The 25,548-nt window shown below is 42.5% G+C and overlaps 1 protein-coding gene across 1 annotated transcript in view; it reads right to left on the bottom strand.

Moving 5' to 3' along the window:
* Nucleotides 1-25,548, bottom strand: part of LOC139220860 (partitioning defective 3 homolog) — a 309,168-nt gene that overhangs the window by 104,745 nt on the left and 178,875 nt on the right. Inside the window, exons 15-16 of the mRNA XM_070852717.1 lie at nucleotides 22,156-22,303; nucleotides 10,053-10,239 (exon numbers count right to left, since the gene is read on the bottom strand). Coding sequence (XP_070708818.1) covers nucleotides 10,053-10,239; nucleotides 22,156-22,303 — 335 coding nt within the window. The remainder of the gene's footprint in view (nucleotides 1-10,052; nucleotides 10,240-22,155; nucleotides 22,304-25,548) is intronic.

Below are 25,548 nucleotides of genomic sequence, written 5' to 3' on the forward strand. Positions count from 1 at the left end.
ACATCACATCGCAGTTAAATTGCTGTGGGCCATCCTTATAATAGGATTGGTAGATAAAATCTATTTATTAATATTCATACATCCCCAAACCTTTGCAAACAGCACTCCTTTACTATCATATAATGATAATCATTCAATATGCGCACACACACACACACACACACACTGACACTTCATTTCAATAACTATTCTAATCAAGGACACCTCCACCTTGGGTGGGATCAGGACATGCTACAATTGGGAAGATGAGGCCCGGCTAAGATGTGTGATACCCCAGTGGGGTGAGGCTGCTCCAGGGTCATGGCCACTCAATAACCTCCCTCCTCCTATATGTCTGGAGCAGTGGCAGATCCTAGCCCACTATAGTGCACTCTCTTTGAGATCCTCTATCTCTGTCTGGATCTTAATTGAAAATCGGAGGGGAGTGGGGAAAGGAGGTTGGGAGAGGGGGGACACTGATATTTGCATGCAGACGAGGGCTGTTAGAATTAAGGTGAGAACATCTTGCCATTTGAGGGGAGACAGAAGGGAGGAGATGCAGTGCTGACGGAGTCTAAAAAAAATGTTACAGAGCATGAAAGGACACGGTTTTATTTCTTCTGTTGATGATCATATATTATGACCATTACAGGTCTGTATTTTTACCTCCAGGCATTGTTTAGGTGACTGAAAGTCTTGCATTTTATATCAGACATTTCCTCAAATGATTTGATCTCTCTCTTCTGTAATGGGATAACAAATGGAAAGCCTTTGACCTGAACTAGACATTAGCATTATGTGTTTGAAAGTAGTGAGGAGGAAATGTGTTTTTTGCCCGTGCATCCTCTGGGAGCATATGCTCCTTCAAGCACCCTTCAAAATTTGTAACATCGTTGTGCAGAATCTGCAGACCAACTTGCGCTTGTTTGCATGTAACCAATTCTTATTTTGGTTGTCAGTCCCATTTAACAAAAGAGCTTCTTCATGTGTCACCGAGGGACCGGCGTCAACGTGTCACTTTACTGCCGACCGTACCTGACAATCCTAACTAAGATCAGACCGCCTCACAGGACCAACTCCAGCTGACACAGGAAGAGAAGGAGGTGGAGCAGGAAGAGAGGAATGACAGCACAGATGTATAATTCATTTATTCATCATCCTTCACTCTCCTCTTCTCATCATTCCAAGCCCACAAAAACCAAGCCTGCCCTCTCCTTTTCTGTCTCTGTAAATGTCATCTGTCGGAGCATGACTTGGACGGTGCGGGAGAGAAAGGATGCATATTCGCCGTGAATCTAGATTTCCGTCACTCTTGCCAGTATTGTGTATTGTGGAGCCAAATGAACACAAATAGAACGTAGACAAAGAAAGAGGCCAGCGGGTGGGTTCGTGTCACACAGGTCGCACAGAGAGTCGGAGTGCGTGACCATTTGTGAGAGCAATCGCACAGTCAAGCAGTTGGGATGAATCAGGATCCAGCTTGTCTGAGCACAAATGGTGAGAAATCTGTGGGGTCGTCAGAGTGAGGTTCAGAGGGACGGCCCAGCGGTGGTGCAAATTCACTTAGTGGGACATCATATCTGTTGGTTTAAGCTGCTGTCCGTTTTAACACTGCCTCTGCTTTCCTTTGCATCACGCAGAGTAATGACTAAATGCCCAGTCTGGGAATGGAGAGAAGTAGCCAATTGTGATGCGTTAGGCTCCCCTCCAAGCCGGAGGCACCTGCTGTGGGAACTTGCACCAAAGGTCTCTGTGGCGGCAGCCCTAACTATTTCAAGGGGTGACAGTGACCCTCTACACTCGCCTTTTTAACTTGTTACCCATTACAGCAAAGTGAATTACACCAGTGAACCTTTGTCACCGGTTGCAAATGTATTTGAATTGAATTAGATATTATACTCTTCTTACCTGGCAAGGTAGCTGAATTTGCGAGATCACTAACACGCAAGAATCAACAAGAGGCACAGGCAGGGTTTAGGTGTGACGACCACGAGAAACAACTGGAACGACTGGGATGACTGCTACAGCAGCAGTTATATTGAAACTGGAAGGCAATTCCTCATTGAAAGAGAGGAAAGAACAGCAGTTTTTATTTATGAACATGGTTAATTGATCTGAATGGTCGAAGTAAATCTGTGTTTGACGGTCGTAGACAGATAGACAGTATTTTGCGAACATGCCTGTCCTTTTACAATTTCTACGCACAATTTCTCCGATACTTCTGTGTCACAAACAACCTGGTGCATCAGGTTAACGCTACTCCGCCATTTTCAAGCCTTCTGTCCCATTTTCAGCAGGAAATAAATGTGCTACTTATTGTACCGAAGACAAGGCAAGGCTACTATTAATCCTCTAGTCTACTTAAAGCTGGCAGATGAAGACTCACAGCTACTACAGTCCATTAATAAAAGTACAGCATTCAATTACAGATCTCGTATTCACTTTCTACTGGCTATTAATTTCCCCATAGGAATGCTCGGTGTAACGAGATACTGCTTTAAAAGTCTCTTTGCTCTGATCCAGATGCTTCTTAAACTCAAACACAGTCTACTGGTAGAAATAAAAGCCAGCTGATGGGACCTTAACCGGTTGAGTCTATGAAGGTGAGTCCCGTACTGGACTTGATGACTAAAATTCGGACTCTGCTCACATACTCGGTGAAAAATATACTGGAAAGATGGGAATAAGAAAGAGTTTGACCATGTGATCTCCTCCCAGACAAGCTAGACAATCTGCAGAGTGGCACAATTTCCTCTTCAGACCATCCATCCCGTCCACGCCTCTGGCCTATCTTTAAAAGTGAGCCCAATCCATTTGGATAATACATTCTCTCATCTCTTCTTTTTTAAGCAGTGTTTAAAAGCAATTTCCACCATTCTGAGCAGATGCTTTCCTCGCCATTCAAAGTCCTCCCATCATCTAAAATTAACTAGTGCTGAGGATTGCTCACAGGCAAATCCACAGCTTTAGCTTGCATTTTACATCAACTTGTTCCTGTCTCCATCTCCCTCGCAGGAAGTTAAATGTGTCAAACTGAACATCAGCCTCGCTGCTAAGTGGTGTGTGCTAAAAGCCCCCTGTGCTTACCCTGGCGTCTTCCTTTTTTTTTTTTTCTTTTTCTTCTTTTTCCCCCCCAACTCCCGACCCTTCTCACCCTCATTTAGAAACAACCCCAAAGAGTTAACTCTCCTACTTCTTAGAAAAGTGCAGCCCGATTTGATCGAGAAGCGGGTTCTGTGCATTAGTGTGAACACCTCAGAGAGGAGGCGAGAGCCAGAGCACAATGCCCAGTAAGGTGCTTCTGAAATGGTCTGTTTGTGGTTCGGAGGAGGCAGATTCAGCTGACTGCATGGATGCATAGTTGGGCCAGAGAGCTTAGAGCTGCCTTCAATCACTGTGTAAAGCCCTGCATGAAAAAGTCAGTACAGAAGTCTGTAGTGCTGGCATGGGCACTGGTGGGCATTACGTTCAAATAATTTATATGTTTCAGAGGAAACAGGAGGAAATATCCAACTATCTCTTAGATTACCATTTTTATTTCGCTCAATTAATTGCAGCTATAAAGCATTTGAGTTAGACCTGGGTGTAAAGACTGTAAAATAATGGCTCCATCGGTGCCAAACTGAGAAGCAGCTGCACCTGTGATTTGCTGTAATCTTCTTTTAATTGTGACAAAGTTGCAATGAGAGACAGGGGGGGGGGGGGGAGAACAAGATCAATTAAGACCTCTTTGTCCGTCTGCTGACTCCTGCGTACTCCTCCTCATTCATTCCCTGCCCGGTGTACGGATGCTTTAATTGAGTTTTGCTGCACTGACTTCTGGAAGAGGCAAAGAAGATATTTTAGTGTTTGTGTGGCAAGAGAGTGTGTGTGTGTGTGTGTGTGTGTGTGTGTGTGTGTGCAGGTTACTTTGGCATCATTCCTGCTGAGATTCACCTGCACCCTGTCACGCTGAGGCAGAACAGATCAACACACACACACACACACAGTAGTGCACAATACAGGAAGCTGTGGATAAACACACTCCAGATGAGCACAGAAATGAAAGTATATTCATTAAGCTAGAGGGGACTATTAGCATTTAAGGGAAAAAAAGGCCTGCAATTTAAGTGTGTGTGTGTGTGTGTGTGCGTACACTACCTGGAGTTAAAGTCACTACCAACTTAAATGCTTAAATGGACATTTGATACATTTGAGATTAGTCAAATAGTGTGTGTGTGTGTGTGTGTGTGTTTGCACGCTGTCTACATTTATATGTAGTCATGATCATAACGTGATGGGAAAAAAAGCGCATGCACTTAATAGAGCACTTGTGATTGTTAGTTACATTACAGATGACAGAGACTATTAGGGAGTCACCTGAAGTAGGCAGTCTGTCTGCAGTGTTAGTTTGGAAGTTTGTTTGTTTGTGTCTATGTGGACCTTTTCCACTTTATATGTTAATTTGTGAAATTGTTTACCATGCAGCCAATGTGTATCTAAACACTCGTGAGACTGAGGGCGTCTGTGTCGCTGTGTGCTTGTATGAGTGGGTGTGTATGTTTGTCTAGAGTCCTTTTCCATTTCCGCTGGTTGACAGACTACGCCAGAGCTGCCTGGGAAATGATGTTTCCACCTGTGACACCTCACAAAGACAGAGAAGGACACAGTCTAGTTCTCTCTCTATCATCCTCCGTCTCCTCTCCTTTCACCTTAATGAGAATTGACAACTATCCTCCCCTTTGTCAGCTACATCCAGATCGAAGTCCAAGCCAAGCCAAGGGGATGGCAGTAGTCCAGTTATACTGTATGTTGGGTTGTGACAGCGCCCCTAGTGGTCCAAGTGGGGTAGTGATTTTTTTTTCTTTCTACCAGCTCAACCGTTAATCTGTCCATCACTATAACTATACGGCCATTTCTGTAAAACCAATATCTATTTTTTTCTTACAACTGTATCATTAGAGGCTAGGATCTGTCTGTTAAAAAAATTATTTAAATATTAATGGAATAAAGTTTCTTTGACATGTGTGACAAGTGCAGGCTAGTGTGCATCACTGCAAGGTTATTATATAATATCTGATGCTGCTCATGTGGGGATTCTTGAATCCTTAATGTTGAATTCCTGAATCGTTGGGTCTCTCTCTTAATTAAAGAGTTTGGTCTAGACCTGCTCTTTATGGAAAGAGTCTTTAGATAATGCTGTTGTGAATTGATTATGTAAATAAAGAGATTATTTTGTTAGGGCTTGTTTTGTTGGACTTTTTTAATGCCAGATATCTAAAAATGATTGGTATTCAGTCTCATGATTTAATCATTAATAGATTTAAAGGGACATGGGCATCCAATAGACAGTTATATTATCAAATCAATTATACAAACAATGTAAAATGAAACAACTTCCATTCTATTAATCATATTGTAGTACTCATTATCTGCACATGCCTCCTTTCTTCTTGTGGGTAGCAAACTTAATTTGGGTGTTATGTGCTATGATAACAGTGGTTGGTATGGAAATAGCAGCCTGAGCGCCACAGGCTGGCTGGTGGTGGTCAGTTCCTGGCTCTCAGTGATGTTGCATAACTTTTCCTAAAGTTCAGACTGATAACCATGCTGCGGACACCCCCTGGCCTTTTTTCTGCTCTCCTGTGCCAACTCAGAGCACGCTGCACTCTCAACCCCTGCCCTCGCTTATGTTATAAGAGTGTGTGTTCACGACTTAGGAGGCTGCAGCCGTTTGAGCTGAGAGATGAAGAAGGAGGTGTGCTTAAGGCAAAAACAGACCTGGCTCCATTAGCGTGGGAAGGGGGTGTTGTGGGAACTGCAGCCCCCCCCGGAACTGGCACTGGATATGTAATTTTCCCTTTCGTTTTGAAAATAATTTCTTTTCAAAAATAGTTCTCTTTTCAAACGCTTGCATTAATCTGGTGTGCTGTGGCAAATCTAAAGAATAAACATGCAACTAGGCTTTTAGCTAGTATCCTGACACAACTGCCTGCCCTCACCTCAGAAGCTGCTCATAACAGTAAATTATTGGCACAAAAATTACAAAAAGTAGCTTATTTCTTTAGTTTGAATTGTCCAAAATCACCTAATCAATAGACTATATGAAAAAAAGGGACAATATGTCCAGCAGTGATAGTAACAGGTTATCTGTACATCTGCAGGTGGATGTTTTGATGAGTCAGAAGTACATGAGCTCATTGCAAGTTTGAATATCCTTGATTATACGGATGACACTGATTATTTTGCTCTAATATTATTTCCATGCATCCATAGGGAAATGTACTGCATTTGTCGGGTTGTTAGTTTTAAACTTTAAAGACGCTTGTGCACGGAAGCGTTCTTGGATGTGTACGCATCCAGTGCAGCCAAGCAGCTAAATGAGGAGCAAAAACATCACTGTGAGTTAACAGAGCAAAATAGCAAAAGGAAGCAGAATAGCTGTGTCTCTGGGAGGAGACGCATTCTCAGTCTCTCAAAGAGCCTCGTCTTCAAAGTCAAGTTGCTTTGCTTCAGCACTTTGTAGGTAAGGGGTTCACACTCCTTGTGGTGCTTTTACAGACTTCTCCTGAGCGGGGGGGGGACTTGTGCTGTGTGTTGTTTAGATGTTACATTGCAAGGCAAGCTTGCAAGTACTTTTAATAGCTGTTATTTTTGCTCCTGAAGGACAAACTTTGGTAGAATCTTGGTGAGAATTACAATGGGGGAACTGTCATGAAAAGGAAATATTCATACAGGCGTGGCTGCCTGTGCAGTGAGGTGTCACAGTCTCAATGTGCTTGAAAACGTAGGCCTAACGCAGAAGCATCCATTTGAGCAAGTCTGAATCACTGAACATCTTTGAATGATGTGATCTCTGATTTTTCAAATTGTAATTTCTTGAAGAAAAAAAAGTGTATTATTTGCATTTTAACTGTACAAAAAGGAAAAGACGTGGCGTGGCACCCCAGTTAGAGGAAGCAGACACACCCTGCAACTGCACTTCATCAACCTCTGGGATGAAAACCAGGTGCAAACTCTAAACATTCCCTCTCCATCTCAGACAAATCTGCCTGCTGTAGAAACTGCCATGATTCTGCACTAAATTGTGTGTCTGACACTGTTCCACATTCCATTCCTGAAAGAAAAACTTTTCATGTTGTTTATCCAGATTATTCTGCAAAGCCAATATATCTGCCGGTGCATGTTATCTGTTCTACAGTAAATCATTTAGACGTGGTCCTTCCTGTTTGGCTTTGAATTCAAACTAACGAAGGCGGAGGCAGATACTGCAAGGGGGATTAATGAGACGGTCCAGGACCCACTGGTCAAATCAACTTAGCGAAGATATGCAAAGTAATAATTTAGAGCCTTTATTTATCTAGTGAAACCTGACAGAAGACACCTGCTGTTTTCCATCACCTGCCTTCATCACATCACCCACTCCTTTAACTCTACACACACCGTGGTCTTAACCAATGCAGCCACAGACCTCAACTTCTGGCTGGAATTAAATGCAAAAGTATCTCCATGGAAGTTGCTGGTTTTATTTTCATTTGAGGCCCATGAAGCTGATGTGGTTCGTAGCAACAGGAAAGCCCTAAGAACCTGCAAGAGGCGGCAAAACAGGCAAATGTCTTCACACAGTAATATGTGAACAAGAACCATGTATGCACACATGCTCGGAACACACATCCATTAAATATTGGCTGGGGATGTCAAGAAAAAAAAAAAGTAGGTCAATTTATGTGTCTTGTGTGAGATGGGATTTGTGCCTCTTGGATTTCTTCCCGTCTTGAGGGCCATGCATGCACACAAACATGAGAGTTTCCATTCACTAGGAGAAGAGTGAAACAGGGAAAATATTGTGTAGGAAGAGACCATAAAAGAGATGAGTAGATTATGCAATAGTAAGGTCTTTTAATTAATTTGTGTTTACAGTAGACAGCATTTGTGTTATTATAACCACGACCAGAGCTAAAATGACCTTTGATTACCCCTTCATTAACGGAGAGAAATGAGCTGGGATGACATTAATTTTACTAGCCAACTGGCTCGTTATTCCGTGTGTGAACAAAGTCATAGTGCTGGTACCAAAGAAAAGATATAAATTAACAATGGGGAATAAAGGAGCAGAGCAGGAGGAAATCTGAGGTTGTTAAATAAAGGACAAAAAGAGAAAGAGCCTAAACTACAATTATTTTACAAGCCAACCGGCCACATTTGTGCTATGTATGTACTGTAGGTGTATGGCTGTGGCCTCCCTTGAGGAAGGCGAGCTGCATAATACTGGAGGGCAGAGGTGAGACTTTCACAGCTCTGCACAATACATATTCAATACATAGCGGACCCTGGCTGCACTGTTGCAAGAGCTTAATTAAAAAGTAACAGTTCCAATACATTGGCTTCTGGCTGACCCACATCCCCAGCTGGCTCAGTAAGCCTGCTAACATCGTGTGTGTGTGGTACTCGAAAGGAAAATGAGAACATTTAAAGTCAGTAAGAAGGGATATGTACACTTAAAGCAGCTGTTAGCATTTGAGTGAAAGACAATTTGTGCCTGATGTGTGTGTATGAGGACATAAATTATTCACTATGGTACATAGCGCACACTTCGGCCTTATGTGCACACGACACACACGTGTATGTGTGTTTGTGTGTGAGTCTGTGTGTGTGTGTTATGTGTGTATGTAAGTGTAAATGAGGAGTAAAGGAGTCTGAGTGCCATTCAGCCAAATGCTGTGGACCTAATCCACTATGACAAACCTCTGACATCACATAAACAGCATACGTGCAGGGCAAATCTACTCATTCATAATAAATGAGGGAGAGAGAGAGAGAGAGAGAGAGAGAGAGAGAGAGAGAGAGAGGGAGAGAGAGAGGGGGGGGGTCTCTTGGGGAAAAGAAAGAAGAAATATTAAAATAAAGAAGCACATAAACAAGAGCATCTCAACTCGTGGCAGCCAGCATTTCACCTCAAAACATACTTCAAGTCTAGGGCTCCGTTGCAGCATGTGACTTCAACCAGCCAATCAGGATAATAATCTATAAATAACTCACCAAGAATAGAAATAAAAATGTGAGAGTTAGAAAATAACTACGTTTGTTGAAAAAGCAATTCCTGACTTTGCCATTCAGAGAGGAGTGAGGACATGATTGGATGTCTTAACGTCCTATACCTTAACACTGCAATCATACAGGAAATGCCATGAGTGATTACACATTTAAGGATGAATCGCTGCAACTTCCTGTGCTAAAAGACAGCCTTTAAGTGGCTACAAGAAAAGACTATAGAATGTAGTGCTGGCATTTGATTCTCTTTTACCCCTTGTCTACGGGTTCCTCTGCTTAATCCCTAAAGAGACTTTATTCTTTGAAGGTTGATGGGCCCTGGCACCATATTTTATTATGAATGTGATCCAGTTGGACTGCAGTCCGTAGACGGAGTGGGGCGCTGCTCATAGTCTAACTGCTGCTAGCTCATCCATTATTCAAGACACACACACACACACACACACACACACACAGAACCACACGTGTTCTTTTCCATGTGCAGTACAGATACACAAACACCCACGTGGTCTTACACAACTGCATATTTACCCAAAAGTTATCCACATTCTGGGATTCTAAATGTACCCCCTGATGCAAAGTTCCATTACTTTCTCATAACAAACTCAGAATATGATATAGAGGTGTTATTTCCTGGTTTGTTAAGGCAGATAGCCTGGTTTACTCTTCTAAAGAAAGCCATCACACTATGTAAAACATGTGGGAAATAACTTGCAAAGGCGGAAAATGCATTCATTTATACTCCTGTAAAATCATCTGTTTGTATCATTTTCCACCAATTTCTGCAGAAAATTATGAGATCTGATTCTCTTGGTTTGTGAGCCAGTCTGGGAAACACCACTCTCACCACCCACATTCAATGTCTGGCAAGACCCCTTGCACACAGTGACATGCATAGTAACCTAACCTAAACCTCTTGCACACTGTAACTGTAAATACAAAAACACATCCTGCTTCCTTCCACACAGGGCCTGTCTGAAGTCCATCCAGTTATAAATAATTCAGAGGACGCTGCCTTAAAATAAGTACTACCTGCTACTCACCATTCATTCTGACCGGGTAACTCGTGGATCCAGGGCCCTGGCTTCTCTCCCACAAAGCTCATGTCATCGTGGGAACTGGAGGATGATTCGTCAGAAAGGTGGGCAGGTAGCAGGGGGGGCCTATCGTCTTCGATCATCACTATGTCGTCCTGCGGCATGTTCACAGTTGGAGAGAGCTGATAGTTACCTGAGAGAGAGGGGCAAAGGCACAGATTAGATGGCATATATGACCACATATATTGGTAAGAGTTTCTTCTCAATTATTGAACACGTTTTTTAAATATCCAATTAGTGAGAATTCAGATTGAGAAAACACGCTGAACCGAGCACAGACACTCCTCCGTGAGCATGTTTGTGTAAACACAATCGTTTTACCAAGATGATGCCATGTACAGAGATAACTTTGGCCAAGATAAATGTACTATAGGATTTTCACATCAGGACGTGCCTGAGGGACACCAGCATTTGTCAGAATAGGTAAATAATGGTGCTTTATCAGATCTAATTTTGAAATGCTACAAACACACAAAGATGCTGTGTGATGAGACAATATCAGCTTAATGGTAGATGGCTCAGAACCAATGGACAGCTGGGACACGAGTGATAACAAAGTAACCCTCAAGACTAACAGGGAAAGATAGAGAAAATTGTCTGCTTTCCGCAATCGACTCTCTTAATGTCACAGTCAAAAAGTTTGTAGTCGCATGTAGTTTTATCCATTCTCCTTCACTCTTGGCCAAGGACAAAAATAAGCCGAAGAAGAGCTGATCTGTATTCTGTCCTGCCTGACCCTCCCTGCTGAGGACTTCTTTGAATCACCCCTTTACTGCTCCTCAGGAGTCAAAGTCAACGGGGAATATGCTGCCATGGCTGGCACTCGGCACCAAGAGCAGGAGAAGGGTTCAGTGGCATGAGAAGTGGCATTACACTACAGAGGTGGGAGATTAGTTCTGCAAATTGAGCAGTGCACGACTTAAGTATGGACATATCCAAATCACCATAAGTGCTGAGATCAGACTTTAACCACACACCTGCTTACTATTAGACTAAGGTTTACAAAAATGCTGGACTTCCTGTTCTTTGCTTTTGTTTCCATTATCAGAGAGCCGGTTTGCAAATTTAATAGCTTTGGAACAATTGTGCGTAATCACTAACAGCAGACAACAATATTTACCCTGGCGGGATCCCAACATGACTCTGACAGGCATTTAATTTCACTGGGGCCCAAAGAATGATAAATGCATATTATGGAAATACATCTGCACCAAACAGTGCAGCAGTGAGGTGTATAGTTTAGTTTGGGTATTTGCACAGAAAAAAATGAGAAGTAAAACAAAGATTCGAAACAAAACCACTGTGCGGGGGAGGACACAAACCAAGGTGGGCTTAGAGAGTCGAACAACAAATAGTAGAGATAGTGAATGTTTTAGTTTATGTTTCATATATGTCAGGGGTCTTTCATGTGACAAAAGAGATTCATTTTTCCTGAATGTGAATACAGTTCTCGACCAAATGGTTCAACAATGCACTGTAACAGTGAATACAATGACTAATACCAGCAAGAAACTAGTTTACTTTATAATCACCAGATTTCTTAGAAAAAAAAGATGTTTATTACTACAACAAAACAGTAATTCAGGATAGGACAAGTTGCTTTACCATGACTAGAAACCCCCCCCTTCCCCTGCACGTACATATCTGTTAATTGATTCTTTTGGAAGCCTCATCCTTTTGTCAATGGAGTGCTCATCTAAACCAGTTAAGATGGCTGCCAACACTGTACAGGTGAAATGAAGGCCATTTCTCACTTGGGCAGCTTGACAGAGAACCATGGGTAATTGAATTCACCCTGTACTGTAAATCAGCAAGGCTGGAGTAATAACAGTGGGAAAGTCCATGAAGTTGGTTAGACTATGATAGACCACATTCATAGCGGGCAGACCGAGAAGTTGGGAGTTGAATTATAGCTGCATATCAATAATCACCGTTTAGCTTTAATGGTATTAATTGTGATATCCACTTTCTTTGTATAAAAGAAATACAAAAAAACAGTCGTTTGACAAAATTATATTAATATAAGCCTTTTTTCATGACTAGGCCAACATTCGATAATGTGTACATGATTTGCAGAATCTATTTTCCATCTATATCATGTGTATCATATTATCTGTCCATCCTTGTACAGTAGTTTCAGTTTGCCCTCACAGTCCTTATATAAGTCCAAGTCAGTTCTCAAACACCCACCCATCAGAAATTCAACACTTCCCTCCTTTATCGTCATTGTCTCTGCTTTACAGTTAGTTCAGCATATGTGTCAATTGCGGATGCCCTGTGGTGTCCACAGAGGCCGTCCTTATACCATCCTTTACTTTCCCTTAGCTGTTTGGTAGAGTTACCTCTCGGTTGCATCAGAGACACTGCGAATTTCACTATAGTGTTCATTTGGAAAAGACATACAGTGTAGTGGTAATATAACAGGAAGTTTTGAAGAAGGTTTGGTGTGTGTTTTAGATACACAACTAATGAACAAAGTATTTCTTTGCATCCCCTTAAAGACAATGCATCACTCATAATCAGCTCATACTGACTAATGTCGGCAGATCACTTTTCCTAACAGAGGGCACAGTTTTAATTAAAAACTCGGCAAGCTTCCCTCTCCCAGCGTTATGGAACACTTCCAGACAGGACCTCTTGACACAAGTGGCCAGCTCTGCAGATGAGGAGTTGTTGAAGTCATTCCATTTCCCCTCTTTGCTAAGTAGCTAAAGGACATACACTCATACAATAAATGGCTAGTGGACAGGTATAGTCTGGGCCGCACTGATGATTTGAAAGAGGAAAATGATTAGAGAGACTGCAGCACTGTGACTGTCAGCATTTTCAACATAGAGGGAAATCACCCACCCCGAGTACTTGTTGTAGAAGAGTTAGCTGCATGTCAATAAAACTGATGCTAAACACTAAGCAGGACTGAGAATAATAACAAGCTACAGTACCAATCAAAAGTTTGGACACACCTTCTCTTTCAATGGTTTTTCTTTACTTTTAGTATTTTCTACATTGTAGATTAATATTGAAGACATTAAAACTATGAAGGAACACATATGTACTTATGGAGTAAACAAAAAAACACAATATGTTTTATATCATAGATCTGAATAGCTCTCCATCCCTCTTCCTTTTTTGGCAACATAGCCTACATATCTGGTTTGGGCTCGTTGTCCTGTTGAAAAACAAATAATGGTCCCACCAAGTGCAAACCAAATGGGATGCCATGTCGCTGCAGAATGCTGTGGTAGCCATGTTGGTCAAGTGTTCCTAGAATTTTTAATAAAGCACCAACATTATCACCAACAAAGGCTCCCCACACCATCACACCTCCTCCTCCGTGTTTCACGGTGGAAACCACACATGTAGAAACCATCTGCTCACCTTTTCTGTGTTTCACAAAGAACCAAAAATCTCAAATTTGGACTCATCAGACCAAAGTACAGATTTCCACTTGTCTAATGTCCACTTGTGTTTCTTGGCCCAAGCAATTCTTTTGTTGTTGTTGTTGTTGTAGTGGCTTCTTTGCAGACATTTGAAATGAATGTCTGATTCACACAGTCTCCTCTGAGAAGTTGATGTTGAGATGTGTCTGCTGCTTGAACTCTGTGAAGCATTGACGTGGGCTGAGATTTCTGGGGCTGGTAACTACTTTCCATCCCTCAATTATGATTAATATGCCGCCACGCCACGCAAGACCGACCGCCTCAGCACCCACCAGTCACCATCTTGCTAAAAACAAACACAAGTTGTTGGGAGGGGCAACACCATGTGGTGGCTCAGAGGCAGAGTGGGTCGTCCTTCAATCGGGAGGGCCCGATCGATGAGTCAGCATGTCAAAGTGTCCTCGGGCAAGATACTGAACCCCAGCTTGCTCCTGAAGCAGCTTCAGTGTGTGAAAGAATAGTCTCCTCCAACTCAGATTCCTCCTGAATGAATGATGTGTGAATGAATGAATGAGGATGTGATGGAAAAGCGCTTTGAGTAGCAGAAGTGACAAGAAAGGCGTTGTACAAATACAGACCATTTACCACGCAGCTGTAATATTGTAATGCAAAGGTTAGAGAGGATTACAGTTATCAGCTGAACCATATTAAATTGAAAGTGGTTTCAGGAGTTATTAATTTTAATGTTAGAACATATAAAAAATGTAACTGTGGTTCACAAATGTTTCATCATTGAAACACGGAAAATGGCAAAAAAGAACATTTGTTTCAGATGCTTGAATGATCTAAGCTATGCGCCTGTAGACTCACATCCTATCTATCTGTCCACCCACTGCATATGATTCTTTGAATAAGAACATCAAAAAGAAGCTAATTGTGTAAAGTCTGTCCTTCTGCCCCACACACCCTGAAACAACATCTGCTCAAATAGTATAATCAATGCAGTGAAAGTGACGTCCTTCCATGACTGTACTGAAGCACACTCAGCTCTCTGGCCAGCCAATGCTAAGCGTGCGCAAGCCAGCCCATGATATTGAAGCAGAGACGTTCTTCCTCCCTCCAGCAGAGAGTGGAGACAGAGACAGATGAGCTCCCTACCTCGAGAGGCCACCTGGCTGCATCCATTCAAACAGATCAGAGCCTCGCTCTCCTCTTTCTCTGCCCTCTGACCAATCATTGCCTGTTGAAACATTGAGCTGTAAGGTGAGAGGTTACACTAATAGCCCTTCTCCATCTTCTTTCTCCTACACGATTTCTATCTCCGTCCGTCACACACTGTCTTTTCCTTTCTTTTCTGCAGCTTCTTCCCTCTTTCGTCGACACTTTGGCCTATTGATCTGACTAGAGGAGAGATCATTAGTTGATCCATGCTGCCATGGCTATCAGGCCCATACATGGATTGCAGCCAGTAATTATCTTAAGTACACACTGGTGAAAACCAAAACCTTGAGCACAATTGCGGGCCCTGGTGCCATTTTGTAAGGACATTTTCACACCTGTAATTTGATTCATTTGGTGCAGAGAGAAATGAATATATATATATATATATATATATATTTATATATATGTTGTTGCATTTTAGTTCTGGTTTATGTTCAGAAATCAAATTCTGGTGAATGACAGCAGGTCATGAAGCACTGTAAAGCTTCCAATGTGTGTATTCATGTTCTCTGGTGTCACACAGAGCTCACAAGAAATAATATTAGATTACGAATCAACCACATTTTATGAATAATGACAAGCAGGTGGAGAAAAAAGAGGCATCCTGTTTAGTAGTATTACAGAGGGCACAGTACTAATGTGTGATCACTGCACACACACTTTAATTGACTTAATGATCTACCAAAGTACACAAGGGATACAAGCACAACAGGATGCTAATATTGCTCCCTTACCAATTCATAATCAGCAGATAGATTAATGTGTAGTTAAGTTGAGTTTTGGAAACCATGCTGAAACCACATATTTACAATCAAAGAATACTGTGGTTGGTTTGCTTGCTTTCACACAACAAACAAACCGCATCACTCTAGAGTCCACTTAGAAGTGCGCTTGCAAACCTATAGTTTGTTTGCTCTGGTCCAAATCAGGGACCAATTTGTTGCAATGTTGCATATTGCCTCGAGTTTGGTTTGTGTTGGCACAGCAGCATTTGAAAGTGGACCAACTTTTTTGATGCTTGAGAAAGCTGCTCTGTAACTGGTCAGAATATCCATGTAAACAAAGACTGAAAGAAGAGCAGACTCCTTTGGTTCTGTTCCAGAAAGAGGTTAACGCACCACTTTCCAATTTCACAATGGGGGTACAACTACTAGGGTTGATTTTGGCCCTGATCATCATTACTTATTTATTATTATTGGCATTTATCACTTAAAACAAAGTTTGAAAGTGACGCATGGATGCGTGGATGCTGTTGATTCATTGGAGTCACCAAAGGTGGAAACCAAAATCGAGTGGAGGATGAACAGTTTATTTCAGAAAGTCAAATCCGAGACGACCTTTTAGAACAAAGGCCTCAGATCAGTTGTGCAACACTTGAGTGCGATTGCTGTGTTCACACCCGCCCCAAACAAAGTGCACCAAAGGGGTAAGTGCTCCAGTGTTCAATTCAACCGAACTAAACAAGACAGACATGTAAACAACCAGACCTACCTTTTCAAGTGGTCTCAGCGCATTTGTTTGGTCTGCACCAGGGCTTGACTGACAGCTGTCACACCAGCCCAAATTAAGAAAACTTCATGGGCAAATGCACCAGGGTTCATTTTAACCTCACCAAACACTTATGTGTGAAAGCACCCTGACAACCTTACATCCTTACACCCTGTTACATGGGGGAATTTCTTGTCAGTGCCATTGATCAGATTTGTTTTCACTGACTGGCTTGATGACAGTGCCTTACTTCTTTGTAGAGAAATGCATCTTCAGGATTCTGATGTTGAAGATCAGACACCAAACACTGAGACTTACAGAGACATGTGGAGTTAATCAATGATTGTCACAGACCCATAAACAGACTACTCAATGACCGGTCATAATCAGTTTTTGTCCTAGGTGGTGTTGTCATGGAATTCCCTATGACCTCAACAAATGTGACTATTGTTTATGTATCCTTGAACAACTTGTTTGGCAACAGCTTAATGCAAAAATATTTCAAAATAATGTATACAAGTCAATAATGCAGCCAAGAGTCACCAGTCACTACTGGCTAATGATACTCTGCACAGCGTCAAGCTAAACTAACCATTTCTGGCATATACTGTATTACCATGATGAGCCTAAAAGGTTTTCGTATTCCAGAGGTCAAACCATGAACAGTGCTGAAGAGCCACCCTCCCATCGAAGCCTGTTATTTAGCCTTTAAATGCCATTTCAGGAAATATCATTTCAGACCACCTCAACCTTTTCACACAAGCACCAGCTACATTAGCTGTAAGCCCAGGGAGAGCACACTAAGCATCTTGTCACCTAAGACAAAGGCATACTGTGAACGTACGTGTGATTCCTGTGTAACTTGAGGTTGGATGGACAGATCAGCGAAGTCGCCCACTAATGTAATTAGCGAAACAATAATCAAGCAGAGAAGAAAATTAATGTTAGAAATTTGCTGTACGTTTGTATACACTTGTACAAGCTTATGCAAAAGAAAGCTATTGTACTGTATGTATTGTACTGTATGAAGCTATATGGAGGTCTGGAAAATATTAAACCTGATATCTGAAGCTTTGTAAGGGTAACAATCATTCACAACAGCCACACCGCAATTCCACTTATTTGTTCATAATGCAATCACGTATTAGCACAGTATTAAGTAAATTAGGTTTTAAATGTAGCACGCAGACCTCCACACCCACACTGGTGTTTTCACCTGCTCTGGTTCGACTTCTGCTGAGGTAGAGGTTGGGCGGGGCTGTGCTAGCACTATGTGAAGTCACCAAACTTAATGGACGGATAAAACTGCCGAAGGAGAACAAGCAGGTGCAACAAACCCAATGGGAGAGTCGGTGAGATACCAATCAAGCACAGTCTACACACACCCACACAGCCCTTGTAAGATGTAATTAGCCAAGTGTGAAGACCTGCACAGGTGGACAATGTGGCCCTAAAAAGACATTGTGTTCTGGCATAACTATTACCATAAAAATGCAAGGTGCTGATGGGATGATATTATTTACACATACTTTACATACAGTAGTTGTTATTTAAGATTACAAGTGCTTCAGACATGTTTTAGCAGAACATGCAAAAATGTGTGTCGCAAATTCACCTCTTTTTGGTGAAATGAACAGTGGGTAAGTATATCACAGCACAAGAAAAGGGAAGGTTCCAGGGAAACACAGCATTTAAGTCTGGTGGTTTCTCGCTAAATTATGCTAAATAGCACTTCAAGCAGTCTGGACACCAAATTAAGCGAGGTCACTCTGCCTTATCATCCTTTCTGTATGCTCAGTCAGGAGCATACAGAAAGGATGAGTCTGCGGACTGTGAAAGTGAGGGGACAGCAGGGTCAAGTCCTTGGAAGACAGTCCCACTTAGACACCATTAGGAGAGATGACAGTGTCTGGGGACACCGAGAGATGGGTGTATTCATGTTAATCTGAGTGTGCGCATTTTTTTTCATGTTCTGTCAGCCTTTAAATGAATAAATGTCCTTGCAATAATAAGAAACTTCTTTTAGTTAATTTGTATTTGGCTCAATGTGTGTCTATGGTATTTTGCACTGTCAACTGCACTGCACACATTACATTCTGTGAACACCTACTTTACTGTGTGACAACAGCACGAGTCCACTTTCCTGGTTCCCACCTCCGGCCTCTTCCTCCCCCAACCCTCCCCCACTCCTGTGCCAGCCCTAGGTGTGCATTCTGACGCAGGCACTCATCCAAACAGCCACATCCACAGAAAGCCTCTGTTCACAGGCCTCAATTTACACCCCAGCATGTGGACCCCACACCCAGCAGCACTTTTCAATTAGACAGAACGGAAGGTGAAGCTGGGTGTGATCTTAACGACCTTTCGTCAAACCCCGACTGTCGCTATCGCACTACATAAATGCAGTAAATTTTCATTTCGTTCCATTATTCCTTTCCTGCGTTTTCTTCTATTCTTTCTGCCTGTTTTTCCTTCTTTGAGTGAGAAATCATGCCTACCAATTCTTGATCCTTTCACCCCCAAAAGCAAAAGAAGAGAAAATGGAAAGCAAGCAAGACAAGAAACGTGTCAGGAACACATTTCATTTGAGCGGGAAGTCAAGCAGAATGTGCTGTATGTTCACCACCTGCTAGATGTGGATTCAGCCTCTGGCCATTATACTTGATGCATGGTGCGCGCATGTGTGACGCTAAAGCTGACAATATCACAGCATCACATGGCTTACTGAGGCAAAAAGGGAATAGGATTACCTCTGACTATTGATTAGATGAATGTGTGCACTCACAATTACGTGTGCGCGCTCACACACACATACACACATACACACACACACACACACACACACACACACACACACACACATACACACACACACACACACACACACACACGCACACACACAGGAGATAGTTCTGAATGACAGTCCAAAACGCTAAAGGGAAGATAAAGGCAAAGTGCCCTTAAAATCAATGTGACAGCACTATACCAGCTTAATAGCACCAGTCTACTGTGTCATTTTGTGCTATTCTTCAGTGTCGCCATGGTAATTCTAATTCTTATAATTCATTCAATTGTACCTTTCCACTCAGAGAACCAAGACCTGTTGCTATTGTTTTAGAGGAAAGTGTGACTGCGGGGGGGAGACAAGACAGTCAAGTTTCTGATCAATGCGTAGGGAAGGTGAGATAAGGCACTCATAGGACATGGCAGCTATTTGCTGTTCTCAACAACAACAACAAAAATAGACTGCATAGCAATTGCAATGAGACTGTATATTGGCAGGAATATAGAGTTTACAATTTCATTGTATTGACTTGCTGCCATCTGCAATAACTCACAATCAAAGTTAAATCTTAATTCTTCAGCAGCAAAACTATTCCATTCCATTTACGTCTGCGTCTTGGTCCGCTCATAGCAGCACGGCCATAATAATGGAGCAGAGGAGAGGAACTGATTTAGTTAGAGAGTTTCTCTGCCGTCTTTTAAGACATAAAATGCTATACTGACTTTTGTCAGTAATAACTGTTTGCTCTGAGGAAAAACGTACGGCTCAAACTGAGGTACACAACTGAGGCTCTTCCTTGAAGAAAGGTTGTACGTGAGTGTGCCACTGTCCGTACATGTATGTAGTGCTGCACGGGTGCCCTAACATATCCCAAATTCCACATGTCTGGCCTTCATGATTCAGTAATTTAGCAGGTCTAGATATACTCCACATCGAGCTGTCAGTCAAGCCCTGGCGGCTGTGTGCTTCCTGACCTTGCTAAGCCAATCTCGGCATCTGTCCTAGAACCACAACTGCCACATCTGACACACCAGGCAATATGTCTGAGTCCTTCTGAAATAACAGAACAAGATAGAGCATGAAAACAGCTAATGTCTGTCTAACCTGCAGGAATTTACTATCCACCCTGAGCAATACATTTTATAGTATTTTACTAGTGATTTTAAGTGATGAGATGGTGACACAAAAATCTATATATAAATATAAATATAAATATATATGTGTGTGTGTGCATTCCTTAAATTCAGTGCAGGTAAATGTAGTACACTGAATTTTGTGGTTACATTTACATGGTCAGAAATACTGATGTTTGCTTTCAAAGTCAATTTTGTGACATTCGATCAAGATAAACCAGATCTTAGCTCTGTGTTGTTAGTGAGTTTGCCACCTGCTTGATTGTCAGCAGTGGACGGAGAGAACGTTTTTTCTACCAAAAAAAAAAACCCCACTCAGATATGCAGGAATTGTGAAGAGCTAAAATTTGACAGACCCTTGGAAGCAGCAAATTCCTACTTCTACTTCACAGGTGCTGCACTTTACCTCATGAATATAAACTCGACTCTGACTGCATCAGGAATCTAAATAACAGAATTGTGTCAGATTAAAAAGATGAAAACCTGTCACAGAATGTAGGCACATGTTAATGAGGGCACGACTCAGAGACAGCCTCAAGACAGAGAGAAAGGGAACTGACATTTTGTAGCTGCGAGACGAGCAGAGTCAAAGATCTGAGACTCCGCTGAGCTTCGGCTGTGATAACTTACTGCTTTAGCACCCACTCCGCCCCCACCCTCAAAACTTTTCCGCTTGGCTCATTTGACTCCCACTCTCTCATCCCACAGGATGAGATGAGTGCTGGGTGTCCTTGAAGTTTCAATGGCAAGAAAGTTTTCCATCAGCGCACCCACAGTTGCCGCTTATGATCACAGCGGCGTATTGAAAAGACTGCGGCAGAAAAACCAGTGGAATAAATAAGCCAAACTGAGAGGAAAATCCAACCAATTTGCGAACATTTGATTTGGGATGGAGGAGAAAGACGCGATGAAAGAATGAAAAAGACAAGCGGAGGGAGAGAGAGAGAGTGTCAGGGGCGAGCCCTATTGATCTGGAGGCTTAATTAACCATCAGATGGCTCTGACACAGTCTCTGATCTTCTGTGATCAGTGGCGGAGTGGCACCACTCTTGAGGAGACGGTAAGCAGAACGGGAGAACGAATGGGAGAAGGGCAGAAAGGGAGAAAATGTAGATCACTGACAGATTACAAATTCACTCCATCTGAGCGCGGAGGAAGTGGAAGGGTGACAGGGTGGGTGGTGAAAGGGGAGAATGAGTGAGCAAGGAGATCATGAGAAGACAGTTTATCAGTGGCAAGAAAAAAAAATGGGGCAAGAAGAAGTTTGGAGAAAGAAAAGAAGAAGAAGAAGAAGAAGGAAAAAAATGGGGCAAGAAGCAGTTTGGAGAAAGAAAAGAAGATGTGTGAATAAAGAAGGTCGCATAGGAATGAAATAATGGGAAGGGAATAAGGAGATAAGATGACAAAACGAGTGCGTAAAAGCCTCCTGTGTGTGTTGAGAAAAGGTGCGTCGATATATGCAACTACCCTGCACCATCCCCCACAAAAACACCCTCCCCACACTGATGAAATCAGCTTCAGCCTCTATGCGTATCCATACATGAAAGGTCTGTCGATGTTGAGATGACAGCAGCGACTGGCTGAGGATTGAATTGCCAATTCTAATACACCTGAAGAGACACAATCGCACCCTGCTGATGGCTGATGTCAACTGGTTAGAATGGAAATTGACCCGAATGAAGCAGGTCAGGAGAGGAGTGGAGTGAAGGCAGGGAGCATTGGGGATGGCGTTAATTCCTGAGAGGTTTGAATAGTGAAATAACATACCTTGGGATGCAGGGGAGGGGGGTGAGACTGGTTGGGGGTCAGGGGAAGGACCTAACAAAAGCACTTCAGGGCGGCTAGGGAGGGTGTTAAAATTGATCAGGGTTTATAGACAGCATCAATTCAAGGGAAAAATATGTCCACTGAGCAGGAAGTTAGCAGGTCGACCTCACTTCCTTTCCAGCCAAAATAAATCAATTTAATTCTGTCTCGAGGTTGAAAGAGACACAAAGGTGCTGAGAGACAGGGCGAAAGAAGCTCGCAGATAGAAAACTCACCAACGCATCCTATCATATTAGTCAGCGGTGAGGAAATGTTGTCCAGGCTTTCAATGGTTTCATACAGCGAGTGGGAAATCCGACGTTCATGGTTGTCCAGAAGAGAGACCACAGGATGCTCTAAAACCGGAGGGCTTTGATGGGCTTCCTAAAGAGACCAGGAAAAAGAGGAGGAGTCGGTTACACATGAGGCTTACAAATCAATTTACCATTTAGTCTAATAAGTAGTTATATATGAAAAATTTTCACCATAAACATTTAAATTACATTCAGATTTATAACTGAAAGGTAGGAGTGACTCTTTATCTCTATCTCAACTGACATTAGTCAAACTCACTGTTACTACTAAACTGTTTTAACTGCTAATACCACCTTACATAACAATAAACAATAAAAACCAATAAAGGGCTGCTTTTGTTAACATTTGGATCATATATTCTGCATTTAAAATAATTAATAATTACAAGTGATCGCGTTAGATTTCATGCTAAAACTTGTTTTGAATTGGAAATAAATTTCAATGTGTATGTACCGTGAACGAAAAGAAATAGGTCTGCATAATATGGCTCCCAACGCGATGCCATCAGCAGTCTCGACACATTGAACTTGTTCAGTGTCCATCTTGGCTTACAACGGTATTTTCTGGCTCAGCAGTGTGAAACCGTTCCGGTAGTATTGTGAGATGGATATGGCTCCATAGATTTCCCATAGGCCGATACACAGCTGTCTCTAACAATGAGCCCCAGTAAATGGACCAGTGACATTTGCCATGTTGTCGATATGCTGCACTGCTGGTTATTTAGCCCACTGTACACACAGTGCCTGTGTCAGTCTTGACAGGGGGAAACGGTTAGCGGTTAGTCTTTTGGATCCGAGACAACTGGGCCCAGATACTGTGTCCAGTCTTCAACAACCAACAGTCTGTTAAATGTGGTATTTTTAGGATAGAGACAGTGGAGCTACCACAGCAAGAGACAGGAATAAAAAACCCCACATCCATGTGCACAGATTTAGAGAATAAAGCTTGGGCCTTGGCCTTATTTCCCACAATGCTTCATACTGCAGCAGCCTGTGGGCAACTGCGGGAATGCACTAAAGTCCCTGTTCAGGACCTATTACAGATAGCTCCCTCACAGCTAGATAGTCTCAAAGAGTTCAACTCTGTACCTCAAGCATGCTTTAAACCAGGAGGCCCTGGCTAATATTGATGTCTCAAAACACTTGGCTGGCTCCCAGCCAAGGGATAGGGGAGTAAATGATCAGACAACAACCGCAGCAGGAAGACAGGGGGGCAGGAGGAAGAGGAGGACAGATGAAGAGGAGGTGGTGGGACGTTTAGGTAAACAAATGGAAGGACCAACAAGAAAAGGGAGGATTGTGGGGGGTGTGGGAGCTGAGGTCCCAGCGCAATGTGGGTGCTACAAAGTCTTGTGGGAGTAGCACGCCCTGGGAAATGCATACCAGGGTAGAGAAACTTATTGGCTATTTAATATAAATGAGAGGTTTAATGAGGTTGAGAGCGCAGGACTTTATTGGAACAGCTTGTTGATAAGAGCGAGGGGTGAGGAGGGAAAGAGGCGGTGTGTGTGTGTGTGTGTGTGTGTGACTGTGTAATGGGGGGGCTGGGTCAAACACAATTACTATCTGAGCCACGGCCACTGCTCGCCTCATAATAAAAAGCATGGCCATGGATGATTAAAACTCAATACGGTTCAAATTGTTGAAATTAAGATTTATTTTACTCACTTCTCACTTTTACTCAACAGCTTTTTGCACAGTTTCAGAGCTTGTCATGAACTGAAAAGAAGTAAGATGGAGGGTTTTAGGTAAGAAGTAAGAAAATGTGTGGACAGAGTGGAATAAAGAGTGCAGCTGAGAACCAAATAATATGAAAACTAGGTATAGAATGTGTCAAGAGGAGAGATTCTATGGCAAATAGATTTTGGATTCAATTTTACATAGCAGCAAAATGACAGCAATTTAATCTTTGTGTATCCAGTATTAATTAAGTCTGCTCCTGTGCATGCTAATGCTTTAGCACAATGTGCAAGTGTAAATGTTTGCCAACTAGTGCATGACAAGCTGTGACTTTTTCCAGGTAAACCACTCTCTGTCACCTGATAATTAGTATCACGGTAATGATTCAACATTTAGGTCTTTTCCTAGGAAATACCTCGGAAAAAAAGCCCAGGAACACATGTATTTGGCCATTCCTGGAGCAGAGGCAGCACAAAACAACAAAAAAAAGGAAAACAAAAAGAACTAAACTTGTTATATCGCAGTGTTCAAACCCCACATCAGCAACAGCAAAATCTTCGAGGAGCTCATTTGTAGATTTTCAGTGTCTTTGTTGAGATTTTAGTGCTGTCAAACCACTGGTTCCCATCACTTAATCATGTGTTTAATCTGTCTTAATCTAGTCATTTTCAGAGTGGATTATCCTGTTGACTGAGGGAGATGGCAGAGCGCAGTGACTTACACCGAGGCCAGTCAAGATCATCTGCTGCTCATCTCCCATCGGACTCACTAAGCATGCCGACGTGTTCAAGTTAATGCTGCTATTTGTCTATGTGCAAATGTAGCTTGAGAGTTTGCGTGCACATACCTGTATTCATGTCCCCACGTGCTCGTGTTTGCACAAAAGTGTTTTTGCCTGAGCATCAGCATCTGCCTGACCTTGAGTACTCGGCGAGGGAGAAGAAGCAGTGTCTTGACAGGGCTGGTCTTAAGCTGTCAACTAAGGCTACTAATGTCTAGTCCATGGCCATTTCCAGTCCTTCCATCCTGGTCTCAGTCTGTTGCTGCGGCCTTAATCCAGTCAACCTCCACTATAATGCTGTAATTACAATCCTTAAGCTGCTGCATCCTGCCCTGGGCACAACTCACCTCTCTGCTGGCTAGATACCCCACTTTCATTAGCTTCTCACATCCACCTAGAGCCTCATCTAATTCCAGTGATTCCCAAAGTGGTTTCCTAGGTCTTTTAGAAGTTCTTAGTAAAACTTCAACTTCACAAAAACATCACACAGATAAAAAAAATCAGCACAACAACAGCGTATGTGAGAATGACGGCTGTTCCACCTCTCCCGTTTCTTCAACTTAACACACAATAAGCGTCTTGTCTTAATGCCTTTGACATGACAATTCATGGGGATCTCAGCCGACACCAGACGGGGCCAAAAGTTAAGAGGGACCCAGCAGCACTACAGGGGAGAGCTGGGAAAAGCTCAACTTCATGCAAATATCCTGTGACGCGATGTGCGTGACAGTCAGACAAGAGCCATCACGCTCATTTGGATTTCCACAGAAACAGAATCTCAGTTATTTGCAGCTCAGATCCACTCGTGGAGAGAGGATCACAACAGCAAAGCCTGTCAGTCTTACATTACAACA

The sequence above is a fragment of the Pempheris klunzingeri genome, chromosome 21 (assembly GCF_042242105.1).
Source record: "Pempheris klunzingeri isolate RE-2024b chromosome 21, fPemKlu1.hap1, whole genome shotgun sequence".
NCBI lineage: Eukaryota > Metazoa > Chordata > Actinopteri > Acropomatiformes > Pempheridae > Pempheris > Pempheris klunzingeri.